General features: G+C 36.7%; 1 protein-coding gene across 3 annotated transcripts in view; it reads left to right on the plus strand.

The window, feature by feature from the left end:
* Positions 1 to 13530, plus strand: part of SCYL2 (SCY1 like pseudokinase 2) — a 59879-nt gene that overhangs the window by 25397 nt on the left and 20952 nt on the right. For all 3 annotated transcript variants that reach the window (XM_060025453.1, XM_060025451.1, XM_060025452.1), the window contains exons 3-9: positions 181 to 338; positions 6101 to 6245; positions 8903 to 9052; positions 10237 to 10458; positions 11257 to 11373; positions 12264 to 12389; positions 13324 to 13500. In XM_060025453.1, coding sequence (XP_059881436.1) covers positions 181 to 338; positions 6101 to 6245; positions 8903 to 9052; positions 10237 to 10458; positions 11257 to 11373; positions 12264 to 12389; positions 13324 to 13500 — 1095 coding nt within the window. The remainder of the gene's footprint in view (positions 1 to 180; positions 339 to 6100; positions 6246 to 8902; positions 9053 to 10236; positions 10459 to 11256; positions 11374 to 12263; positions 12390 to 13323; positions 13501 to 13530) is intronic.

Genomic DNA, 13530 nt, shown 5'->3' on the forward strand with positions numbered 1-13530 from the left:
AAAATATTTAACTTTAGTAATTATGAAGAAACCAACTTTTTAATATCAGAAAAGTATTAACAATGGTGCTAAAATGCACCGTTTTAAGTTATTTCTCTTTGTAGACTGTTGTGACACTCAAATAAAATTTTATTGCTTTTATATATTCTTGATTAATTAGTTACACATTTCTTTCATTAGGAAGTAGCTGTTTTTGTCTTTGATAAAAAGCTGATTGACAAATATCAAAAATTTGAAAAGGATCAAATCATCGATTCTCTAAAACGAGGAGTCCAACAGTTAACTCGACTACGACACCCTCGACTTCTTACTGTCCAACATCCTTTAGAAGAATCCAGGTAAATTTTTATGAAAACTTACATAAGAGATTTCCTAAACAAATAGTTTTTTTTAAAAAAACTTTATGTTTGAAATCTATCTATACAGTATACTGTCAGTGAAAAGTTCTTATCAACTGAGTGTTGAGTTCTTATGGATTAGTTACTTCTTTGAAATTTATTTGAATATTCTATGTATATGTCTCTTTTTGAAATATTAATAAAAGTTTTCTTCACATTTGCCATGAGTCTGTATTTGCTTACTCTATGTTCAAGACTACAGCAGTCCAAATGGAAGATGCGAGAGAAGTATAGAATACAGTCCCTGCGTGAAAGTAATTTTTCTTGTTAATTTGCTAGAATTCATTGCCCCCTTTTCATTGATTCAATATTCAGAGGCTATTTTTATGTGTATTCCAGGTAGTACTGTTCTCGACGTTTAACCTTTTACTACGTCCAGTATGTCAGTTCATAGTCCTCAGTTACTCTACTATCTCTTTTTCTCAAAATGAGCTTGGGAACTGTTGCTGAGAATGACAAGAAAACAGAATTTATGTTGTGTAATCTTAACTGGATCCTCAAGCCTTGGTGCTTTCAATAACTCCTTTAGATACCCAGCTATATAAATCTTTTCCACATTACTCATAACCCCTAATTTATTCCTTCCTTCCTACTTAGCAGACTGTATTCCCCTCTCTTAAATCAGATCTTAACCAAATGGTTTGCCAATGCATTCTGTGGACCCTAGGATTTTAAGGATAGGGAAAGAAGAGGCAGGGGGAGAAACCTAGCTGGCAGGGGCCCAGGCTTCCCATCTCCCGTCAACCAGGACAGTTTGGTTTTTATCTATTTTATATTTTGGATTTCTACATAGTTCTTACTTTAGAATCTTAGTAACCCACTGTCACTTACTCACTTCCCCCAAAGACACAAGATCTTTTCTTTGAACCTAAAAGAAAAAAATCTAATGTTTACCATGTGAAAAACTGTACTAAATTTTTTGTATTTGTTTAACTTATTTAATTCTCAACAACTATATAGAAGAACTGAGGATTGGAGCTGCTACTACATAAGCCACATAGTTATGGCACCCTGATTCCTGAGCCTATGCTGTGCCTACCCAGAAATATACTTATTTTATGTCTCTTATCATGATAATATTTTACTGCCCTTCCTTGTGTAAATAAACCCAGAAGAAGATTATAGTTGTTGTCTTCTTACGTAACACTCACTATTATGAACCCTCTATCTCAAAGTGGACTAAGTTTTGTTGGTCACACTTGTCCTGAGCTTTCCTGACTCCATGCTTGTTTGTGCTATTTCCTCTAGAGTGTTTTCTATCAGTAGTTATAGTGTCACCTATCAGAACCTACCCACCTTTGTTATTTTAACTTGTATTTCTTTTTTTTTTTTAATATTCCATTGTATGAATATAGCACATTTTGTTTACCTGTTCATCAGTTGATGGGCATTTGAGTTGTTTCTCCTTTTTGGTTTTTATGAATACTGCTGCTGTAAACATTTGTGTACAAGTTTTTGTGTGGACATACGTTTTCATTTCCCTTGGGTGTACAACCTAGGAGCCAACTTGCTGGATCATATGGTGACTCAATATTTAGCCGACTGAGGATAAAGTAGGATTTTTTTTAAAAATTTAATTAATTAATTAACTTATTTTTGGCTGCATTGGGTCTTCGTTGCTGCGTGTGGGCTTTCTCTAGTTGCGGCGAGCGGGGGCTACTGTTCGTTGCGGTGCGCAGCCTTCTCATTGCGTTGGCTTCTCTTGTTGCGGAGCACGGGCTCTAGCCGCGTGGGCTTCAGTAGTTGTGGCACGTGGGCTCAGTAGTTGTGGCTCGCGGGCTCTAGAGCACAAGCTCAGTAGTTGTGGCTCACGGGCTTTGTTGTTCCACGGCATGTGGGATCTTCCCGGAGCAGGGATCGAGCCTGTGTCTCCTGCATTGGCAGGTGGATTTTTAACCACTGCGCCACCAGGGAAGTCCCTAACTTGTATTTCATCATTACGTTTTAAATCTCTTGAAGGGAGAAAGGCTAGTGTTTTATATCTTTCTCTGTCCCTGCAGCTTCTTTTATAGTGATTTAAATATTATAGGACTAGGGCTTTATTGGCGTTCATGAAGAGAGATAATTCAAAGATTACTTTAAGGCATTTTCATTGAAAGGTTGTAAAAATTGCAGTAGCATTGATAGAAATAGGAACGCTTTAGGGAAGGAAAAAAATAACTTCTGGTTTTTAATGACTTAATAATGTGGAGATGACACTGGAATCATCCAAAAGAAATGTGCTATAGAAAATAATCCAGGGACTTCCCTGGCAGTCCAGTGGTTAAGACTTTGCCTTCCAGTGCTGGGGGTGCGGGTTCAAACCCTGGTTGGGGAGCTAAGATCCCACATGCCTCAGGGCCAAAAAACCAAAACATAAAACAGGAGCAATATTATAGCAGATTCAATAAAGACTTTAAAAATGATCTACATCAAAAAAATTTTTTAAATAAATAAATAAAAAGAAAAGTAATCCAGGTGAAAGTTCAGAGTTGGTGATGTATATGGGGGTGAGTAAAATATAGGTAGTAATTAAAACCATGAAAAAAAATGAATTTCAAGAGCATGAGTCAAAAGAGCAGAGTAGTGAGGACAGAACTTGAAATGTAGAGGGGAAAGAAGAGCCAGCAAAAGAAATCGGAAGGATCCTGTCGTATGACAGGAGAAAAATTGGCAACATGTTATGGAAGCCAAAGGAGGGAAGAAAGGACTCCCTAACACTGGGGACCACCAAATAAAAAGGAAATAAGGACTGAGAAGAATCCATTGCATTTGACTAGTGAGAGGTTGTTAGTGATATTCAGTAATTTCAGTAGGATGGCAGTTTGGAAGCTAGAAAGGAACCCAGCAGAGAAGACATCATTATGTGAATAAAGTCCCATAGGAGGAACTCAAAGGAAATTTCAGGAGGATAGTTGCAAATCACTAATATACTGAGGTAAAGTGTAGGGAAATGAGATCATTCATGTTCGATGAACTTTACTTTTTCAAGATAGAACATGGATAATAGACGAGTAGCAGGTAAAGGAATAAGGAGTTAATGGAATGAGGAGTTAATATAAGAGGGCTATGAAGGGATGTTCTTGAAAAATAAAAAGAGCGAGGTTAAATAAAGTATACTATGTATCTTTAGGCTATGAGTCTACAAAGACTTGGGTTTTCTATTTTTTCCTTCAGCTTACGACATAAGCAAGAGAGTAAAAGAAACCTGTGATGGCGCCTACAGGGTTAATAAGGGTTTGCCCAGTAAAGGGTAGTAAGGGCGATAGTTTATTGTTGAGGTAGTAGGGAGAAAGACAGGAATAAAGTGTAGTCAGAACTGAATACTTCAAATTTGTTGAATAAAGGTACTGGGAAGCTAGGTTAGGTGGTGGTAGTAAAAGGGTGGGAGATGAATGGCTAGTAAACAGCTGCGGTTGGGGGAGGTGGTCCTTGAGAGAGGATTTAGCCCTTCTGGTGTGTAACTGTTTGTAATGATGATGGAAATAAATATTCATGAAAGATAATAAGGCCTTCAAGCTTGAAGAATAATCTTACGAATATTGATATGACCAAGGATGATTTTGGGGACAAGACAGAAAAGGAAAAAAATAAGAGTTGCTAAAATAAACGAGTCCTGGGAATCATTGGAAACTGTAGAGAAGACTAAGGGGTTTTTGAGCAGTTTTCCTCCAGTGCAGTTCAGCAAACGAAAGCCTGTGTCCACTGTGTTAATGAGCTTAGTGTGGGAATCAAGAACAAGATCAAGATCATCATCTTTATTGATAACTGAGCAGGGAGGACAGTGTAACTTTCTTCTTCAACCTAAGCAGCTCTGTCTTGATCACTCATACATATTGAACTTCTGCATATGCTTTCATTTGAAAAATGGGTTCAAAGTGAAAGAAAAGTAACTCAAGTATTACTGACAGAACAGCAAAAGGCATATTTGCCATTAAACAGTTACTGTCCAGGTGCAGAGGCTTGGTATAGCTTTGTTACCGCACTGCCTTGTAGTTCTTCATTGCCAGAGCCTAAGCCAAAGTCCAAAATGTTAGGACTTGAATCTCAGACAGTTGGTAATTACAATAGCAATTGTAAACATTTATTGAGCTTACATTTTAGTCAACCTGCTATGTATTTTATATGCATTTGCTCATTTGATCTTTGCAGTAACCTTTCAAGGTGGTCTTTTATCACCAGTTTACAAATGGGCAAAGTGAGGCTCAAAGTGTCCAAAGTCACCGACAAGGAATAGAGATGCTGGGACTTGAAGTTGGGTATTTGTATTCAGAGCTTGAGCTCTTGGTCATTACTCTATTAGACTTATTGAAGGCTTATTGAATGTTACTAATGCTGAGGGCCCCGGCTCGATCCCTGGTTGGGGAACTAAGATCCCGCAAGCTGTGTGGCACAGCCAAAAAATAAAATAAAATAAATAAAAATCAAAGAACAGTAATTAAAAAAATTGGAAACTTGTGACACCTTTAAAAATGATACATAAAATAGATAAAAAAGCAAAGGTGCTCTGAGATTGAAGTAGTCATCAGGCTAGTCACTCCCACTGGCATCTGGACCTGACTGCCCGGTCCTGAGATCTTCCACATGGACCTCCTGCCAGGGAGCTCCCCGAGCTCCAGGTGTGTCCATGTGGCCGTGCTCTGGCCAGGACGTCACATCTCCTGACACGTCCTGCCGCTCAGCAACCTGGGGAAGCCCTGCTGATCCTCTGCACACAGGCTCCACGGTCACTCCTACTCACCCACCGGGAAACAGGAACGCCCCCCCGCTCCCCCCCCCCCCCCCCCGCCTCCCCCGCACCGAGCACACACATGTCATGCTTGTCCTGGCAATGTGCTGTGGAGGACAAGTGGACATCAGGGCTTGCAAAGTACCCTAGGACAGTGGTCCCCAACCTTTTTGTCACCAGGGACTGGTTTCGTGGAAGACAGTTTTTCCATGGACGGGGGTGGGGGTGGTTCAGGAGGTAATGCGAGCGATGGGGAGCGGCAGATGAAGCTTCGCTCCCTGGCCCGCCGCTCACCGCCTGCTGTGCGGCCTGGTTCCTAACAGGCCGCGGCCCGAGGGTTGGGGACCCCTGCCCTAGAAGACACCACAGGATGCCATGTTTCCCAAAGCAAGAACAAAAGGGTTTTCACATTGTTTACAGGAGCAAAAGACAGTCCTAGAGATGCAAAAATGATGTGCCCTTCCAGGGTTCCAACAGCTCACAAAGGTCCCAAGAGATGTAATTCAGGACCCTTCCCTCACCCAGGTGTTTGCTCTTAACAGTGAAAAAAAAAAAAGTGACCGTCCTGTGGGAGCTGGAGCTATGCCCTGTCCCTCTTCCTGACTCATTGCTCCAGAGGTGTCTGTGGGAAATCTACAGGTTCCTTTGAGCATATTCTGAGATTTAGAGCCTTAGAAATAAGGGTAATATCATAGGTATAATGTAACAGTATGTTAAATTAATTCATTGGTTTTCCATAAAGAATATCAATCATTCAAAATGCACAGTTGATACAATTTTTATTTCCTGACTTTTTAAATTTAAAAAATGTATCACAGCTGTTATAACACTTAAAAGACTGAATGATTTATCCAGTGGAATTCATATACAAAGCTTCCTAACTTTGCTTTATTGGCCTAAGTGTGTTATATTAATGCTGAAAATAAATCTAAAATTGTCCACCTTCTTGTTGATAGTTAAATAGGACCACTAATATTTTTCTTTTTTAAAACAGGGATTGCTTGGCATTTTGTACGGAACCAGTTTTTGCCAGCTTAGCCAATGTTCTGGGTAACTGGGAAAATCTACCTTCCCCTGTATCTCCAGACATTAAGGATTATAAACTTTATGATGTAGAAACTAAATATGGTTTGCTTCAGGTATGTATTTTTATTCATCATGTGGATTGAATATTTTCCTTCAAAATTGTTTTTAGCCATTTCAAATTTAGCTGTATAAACTGCTTTATGTAAACCTTTAGATCTTCTCAGTAATTTAAAAATTATTTCTATGTTCTAGAATTTTTCTACAGTTTATTGTTAGGCTTAAACTATCTTTTTAATGTATGAAACATAACATTAGTAACCTTTGGAGAAGAGCACTTGTTGATTGGTGGATGTGGTGGTTCCTTTTTAATGTTTTTGAATTGTGAACCTTCACAGTGCATCCGTTAAGTCCATCCACTTTTTCTGATTTTCCTTCCCCTGCTTACCAAAATATCTTCGGCTTTAGAGAGTGAATTGATACAGTAGATTCTTTGTTTTTGGGGGGCAGAGATCATTTTATTCATTATTTTTAACAGTATTGTTAAGGTATAATTAATTGGCATACAGTAAACTTCACATGTTTAAAATATACAGTTTTTTAAGTTTATAGGTGGAACCGTCACTACAATCAAAACAATTTACATATGGACCTTCCAAAGTTTCCTCATACCCATTGCGGTCCTCCCCTCCTGCTCCTTGCTGTCTTCTGTCTCTCACCCTAGGAAGCCACTGACTACTTTCTGTCACTAAATCAGTTTGTATTTTTAGAATTTTGTAAATGAAATCATACAATATGTACTCTTTTTCTGGCCTGGCTTCTTTCAATCAATCTGATTATTTTGGTATTCATTCATATAGTTGTGCATATCAATATTTCTTTTATTACTGAGTAGTATATCATAGTTTGCTCATCCATTCACCTGTTGTTGATCATTTGGGTTGTTTCCAATTTTGGGCTATTGCAAATAAAGCTGCTATGAACATTCATATGCAAGTTTTTGTATGGACGTATGCTTTCATTTCTCTTGGTTAACTACCTAGGAGTGGAATGGCTGGATCAAATGGTATGTGTATATTTTATTTTTTAAGAAACTGAAAAACTGTTTTCCAAATGATAGTACCATTTTACATTCCCATTGCAGTGTATAAAAGTTACATTTTTTTCACATCTTTGCAAAACTTGGTATGGTTGGCCCTTTCAATTGTAACCATTCTTTTTTTTGTGGGATCTTAGTTCCTTGACCAGGGATTGAACCCAGGTCCTCGGCAGTGAAAGCATGGAGTCCTAACCACTGGACCGCCAGGGAATTCCCTCAATTGTAGCCATTCTAATATGTGTGCAGTGGTATCTCATTGGAGTTTTAATTTGCATTTCCTTAATGAATAATGATGTTGAACACCTTTTTATATGCTTCCTTGCCATCTGAGTGTCTTTTTTGGTGACATGTCTGTTCAGATCTTTTGCTTATTGTTTAAATGGGTTGTTTGTTTTCTGTTATTGAGTTTTGAGATTTCTTTATATATTGTGGACACAAGTTCTTTGTCAGATACATGACTTAAAAATATTCTCTCTTAGTCTGTGGCTTATCTTATTCTCTTAACAGTATATATTTTCTAATTGTGGTAAAATACACATAACATAAAATTTGCCATCTTAGCCATTTTTAAGTGTACAGTTTAAGTACATTCACATTCTTGTGCAACCATCACTTCCATCCATCTCCAGAACTCTTTTCACCTTGCAAAATTTAAGCTGTACCCATTAAACAATAACTCCTCACACCCCACCTCTCATACCTCCCAGCCCCTAGCAACCATCATTCTACTTTCTGTCTCTATTAGTTTGACTACTCATATAATTGGAATCATGCAGTATTTTTCTTTTTGTGACTGGTTTATTTCAGTTAGCATAATATCCTCTAGGTTCATCCATGTGGTAGTGTGTGTCAGAATTTCTTTCCTATTTGAAGGCTGAATAATATTCTGTTGTATGTATTTACCACATTATGTTTATTCATTCATTCGTTGATGGACACTTGGGTTGCTTTCACCTCTTGGTTATCGTAATACTGCTATGAACATGGGTGAACAAATATCTCTTCAGGACCCTGCTTTCAGTTCTTTTTGGGATATACCCAGAAGTGGAATTGCTGGATTCTATGGTAATTCTATTTTTAAGTTTTTGAGGAACTGGCATACTTGGTACGTTGGCCCTTTCAAATCCAGTTTTCACTTTTTGTTAACAAATTCCATGGTAATCTCAGGCACAAATACAAAATATTAATCCAGTGTGAGAATGAGTGAATATCAGTTAATGTTTGAAAACTGAGTACAATGCTATTCAGAAAAACTTAATTTCAATATGAAGTATAAATATATAAAAATATTAAGAATTAGAATCAAATTGAAAAAGGTATTTCTTGATATTTACTGTCTTTAAGTAAGAAACCAAAGATTCTCTCGCTTTTCAAATTCAGGAACTAAATGAATTTGGGTAGCAAAGTGCTTTTATTACTGTCTTTTCTTTTGCTTTTGTGCGTATAGAAAGGAACTTAATAAATAGTTGTCCTCTGTTTTTACAATTGGGTTTTTCTTGCTAATGCTTAGAATGCTCTGGCAACTGAGAATATCTATACTTTTGCATTTATGAAATTTGTTACCTGGCGTGTAAAAAATTTTTATTGGGAGAAGCAGCAAATTTGATTATTATGAGATTTATTATTGTAATTGAAAGGAGTTTTATTAAAAATGTCTTTTATTTCCATTTACAGGTTTCTGAAGGATTGTCATTTTTGCATAGCAGTGTGAAAATGGTTCATGGAAATGTTACACCTGAAAATATAATTTTGAATAAAAGTGGAGCCTGGAAAATAATGGGCTTTGATTTTTGTATATCATCGACCAATCCTTCTGAACAAGAGGTAATGAAGGTTTTATTCTTCTCATTTTTTAAAGCTCTGGAAATTTGTGATTGCATCTGAAATAGATTAGAGAATTTATAAGCCTGATAAATGCGTAGAAATAGGCTATGTGGTACAATGGTATGTTTAAATGTATAGCTTTATAGAAAATTTCTAGTGTTCATTGTACCTATGAATATTTAGCTCATTAATTCCTCAGTAATGTTACTTGAGAAGAAAGTACTAGAGTTAAGCAAATTTGAGCACTATTGGGTTAAGTAGATTTTTTTCCCTCAGAGTGTCAGATACACAAACAAACATTGTGAATCTCTAGCAGTGTTTCTTCTTTAAGGAGCATGATAACAATAGCAGTGATAATAATGGGTAACATTTATTGAAGCGCTTTTCTGAACACTTCTTGTGTATTTACTTATTATCCTCACAACGACTCAGTGAGGTATGGGAATAATACAGATGAGTAAGTTAGACTCATAGAATAAAATAATTTGCCTAAGTTCAGACAAGTGGTAAGTGGTAGAGCTAGGATTTAAACCCAGTCTTTCTGGTTAAAAAGCAACTGTTACTTAGTGATTATGAAACCTGCCTATTTATACTTAGGAAAACACTGCAATATTTCAAATTTTTACAATATAGTTGTTACCTTTAACAACCATGCTTTGACCTAAAATACATTTCTAATTTAAGTAAACATTTTTAAGGGAAGCAGAAAGAATTAGTATTGGTTGAGTACATACTATGCATCAGGCACTGTGCTGGCTCTGTTTTCCATACTTTTATCTTACAACATCCCTTTGAACCTGTTAACTAAGTCACATAGCTAGTTGGTGAAAGAACAAGGTTTCAAACAATAATCTATTTGAACTCATAAATTTGAAGCCTGTGTATCAGAAAACATAGGCCAGACCTTTCCGTATTCATAATGCATTGTATAGTGTAGTGATAATTTGTCTTCTGGGAGAGAGCGCCAATAATCTCAAAGTTATAAGAGTTCTTATTCTTATCTCTTAACTTGTTTCATGCACTTTCTAGTTTTGGGATTTGGGGAAATTTAGAATTGAAAGTGATGGTGACATTTTTACTTGCATGACTGAGTATGAATTTAAAACTAAATTGTTACTACTTGACAGTGGTTTGCTTTAATTTAACTATTTAATCTATGTAATCCCTTTTCTGTCTTTTTATAGCCTAAGTTTCCATGTAAAGAATGGGACCCAAATTTACCATCATTGTGTCTTCCAAATCCTGAATATTTGGCTCCTGAATACATACTTTCTGTGAGCTGTGAAACAGCCAGTGATATGTACTCTTTAGGAACTGTCATGTATGCTGTATTTAATAAAGGGAAAGCTATATTTGAAGTTAACAAGCAAGATATTTACAAGAGTTTCAGTAGACAGTTGGATCAGGTATTTGCCTTTAAACATTTTCTTGCATTAAAAATGTATTAAGTGTTTGTTTTTTTCCAAAATATGTTCAGAAAATTCTCTAAACTGAGATGAGTGTCTCATATTTTAAGTTTTCATAAAGTCAACTTAACAAAAGTAATTCTTAGGATTAATATTTGTTACTACAACTTTAATCATGGCATTTATTTACTAGAGTGAAAATTGAAATATGGTCTAAAATACTGGGTGTTTTGTTTTAGGAATAGAGACAATTTCAGGTATTAAAGATGTGTTTTAATTATCTTGCAACAGTAGAATTAGCCCTTTGTTCAATCTAAAAATATATTTTTTAGTAAATTTCAAAAAGTTTTCTTTTTTTTTTTAATTTATTTTTTATTTATTTTTGGCTGCATTGGGTCTTCGTTGCTGCACGTGGGTTTTCTCTAGTTGCAGTGAGCGGGGGCTACTCTTTGTTGCGGTATGCGGGCTTCTCATTGTGGTGGCTTCTCTTGTTGCAGAGCCTGGGCTCTAGGCACATGGGCTTCAGTAGTTGTGGCATTCGGGCTCAGTAGTTGTGGCTCGTGGGCTCTAGAGCGCAGGCTCAGTAGTTGTGGTGCACGGGCTTAGTTGTTCCGTGGCATGTGGGATCTTCCTGGACCAGGGCTCGAACCCATGTCCCCTGCATTGGTAGGTGGATTCTTAACCACTGCACCACCAGGGGAGTCCCTCAAAAAGTTTTCTTAAATGGACTATTGACAGTATAAATGTGTGTCTTTTGAATATTTTGTATTCGTATTTAACATTATTACTCTTTTGAAGTTGAGTCGTTTAGGATCTAGTTCACTTACAAATATACCTGAGGAAGTCCGTGAGCATGTAAAACTACTGTTAAACGTAACTCCAACTGTAAGACCAGATGCAGATCAAATGACAAAGGTGAGTGCATATGAATTCCTGCCTTAGATGGAGGGACAAAAAATGAGTTAAAGTTGATTAAATGCATCTGAAGATTTAATCAGATATAGTCCCCAGATAACATCTGTATTCTTGAATGTATTAAATATTCATCTTCTTTTAATCTTAAAGAGTTAAACAATTTATGCAGGTAAATGCTCTGATATAAAGTTTAAAATTTCAAATAAAGAGACCTAATAGTTACAGTTAGGCATGCAGAAGTTCTAGACACCCCAAGAATTCATAGCCTTCAAATTCACTCATATAACCAATGGATTTTTTTTTTAATGTTTGTTTGTTTATTTATTTATTTATTTATGGCTGTGTTGGGTCTTCGTTTCTGTGCGTGGGCTTTCTCTAGTTGTGGCAAGTGGGGGCCACTCACTATCGCGGCCTCTGTTGTTGTGGAGCACAGGCTCCAGGTGCGCAGGCTCAGTAATTGTGGCTCATGGGCCCAGTCGCTCCACGGCATGTGGGATCTTCCCAGACCAGGGCTCGAAACCGTGTCCCCTGCATTGGCAGGCAGACTCTCAACCACTGCACCACCAGGGAAGCCCCTAACCAATGGATTTTAATGAATGGTACTGTTTATGCCCTCAAGATATTTTACTTAATCTTTTAATGTTTTACTAGTTATGTAAAGAAAATGTTACTGTGCAGCTAACTCACAGGTACTGTTTCTGAAAAACTGACCTTGAAAAGAAAAATAATTTATTACTTTCTTATTCTGATTTTTATAATTAGAATTTTTATTAAGTGATCTTTAGCATTTCGCTAAATGTTTCTGAATATTTTTTTACCATAATGTGTCAGTTTCAGATATGAGAAGTACTTTAATACTTATCAGAATAATTCTGTTTCTCTGTTTTTAGATTCCCTTCTTTGATGATGTTGGTGCAGTAACACTGCAGTATTTTGATACCTTATTCCAAAGAGATAACCTTCAGAAATCACAGTTTTTCAAAGGACTGCCAAAGGTTCTGCCAAAACTGCCCAAGGTTTGTTGTTGATCAGTTTGTTATTATATAGTCAGGAGTATAGAATTTAAAATTTACTTGGACTTACTATAATAACGCTTCCAAAAAAAAAAAAAATGTAACTTTTGCCAGGGGTATATAAGTGACTATAAAAGGCTACAGACTGAAGTCACAAAAGTTTAGTGGACCTTTTGTGTGTGCTCCAAAAATTATTAAATAGGGTAAAAAATTGGAAGGATACCACCTATGCAAAGGCAGCACTTGGACATTAAACATCAGAAGAGAATTCCGTAAACTGTCATTGTGGAAATCACTGCCTCACTAGCAGTTATACTGCAGTATTGATACTAGTCTCTCCAATTCCTTTACTCTCCATTTTCTGGCTTATTAAATCATGAGGATAATATGGTATAAAAATATTAGTGATTGCTAAAGAAGCCACTGGCTGGAAAACTAGTAATTCCTTTGCAGAAATATCTTCAGTGTTTAATCTATCAGATATTCATTGGTTATGCACTGTTTGTCTAGCCCTTTACTTAGATGCTGTGGAGAATAAATGGGAAACAAAATATTGTCCTTGCTTTCAAGGGCTTTACAGTAAGTGTAGATAGGGTTAATGTGCATGAAACAACAATTAACAATGTGTGGTATGAATCATAAGTAATGAAGAAATTAAGAGGAGAACTGTATTAGTGAAGACTAATTGGGGAAGATTTCCTAAAGGAAGGGTAATCGTATGTCCCCCTTTATCTGTGATGTTCCCAAGTTATGTCTTTTGTCCTGGCATAATTAGCAATAGCACCCTATTTTACTCTCAAAAGTGTCCCAGTTTCAACTATAAATTATATAGTCACCTTACCCAAAGGGATTGAAGATTTTAGACTCTTAACTTCAATGTTAATACTAAAGACCTGATATAAAGATTAGTTTTATGAAAACATTTTTTGCCTTTCAGCGTGTCATTGTGCAGAGAATTTTGCCATGTTTGACTTCAGAATTTGTAAACCCTGACATGGTACCTTTTGTTTTGCCCAATGTTCTACTCATTGCTGAAGAATGTACCAAAGAAGAATATGTCAAGTTAATTCTACCTGAACTTGGCCCTGTCTTTAAACAGCAGGAGCCAATCCAGGTATGTATGTAGATATTTTTTTCCTGTTTA

The sequence above is a fragment of the Delphinus delphis genome, chromosome 11, assembly GCF_949987515.2.
Source record: "Delphinus delphis chromosome 11, mDelDel1.2, whole genome shotgun sequence".
NCBI lineage: Eukaryota > Metazoa > Chordata > Mammalia > Artiodactyla > Delphinidae > Delphinus > Delphinus delphis.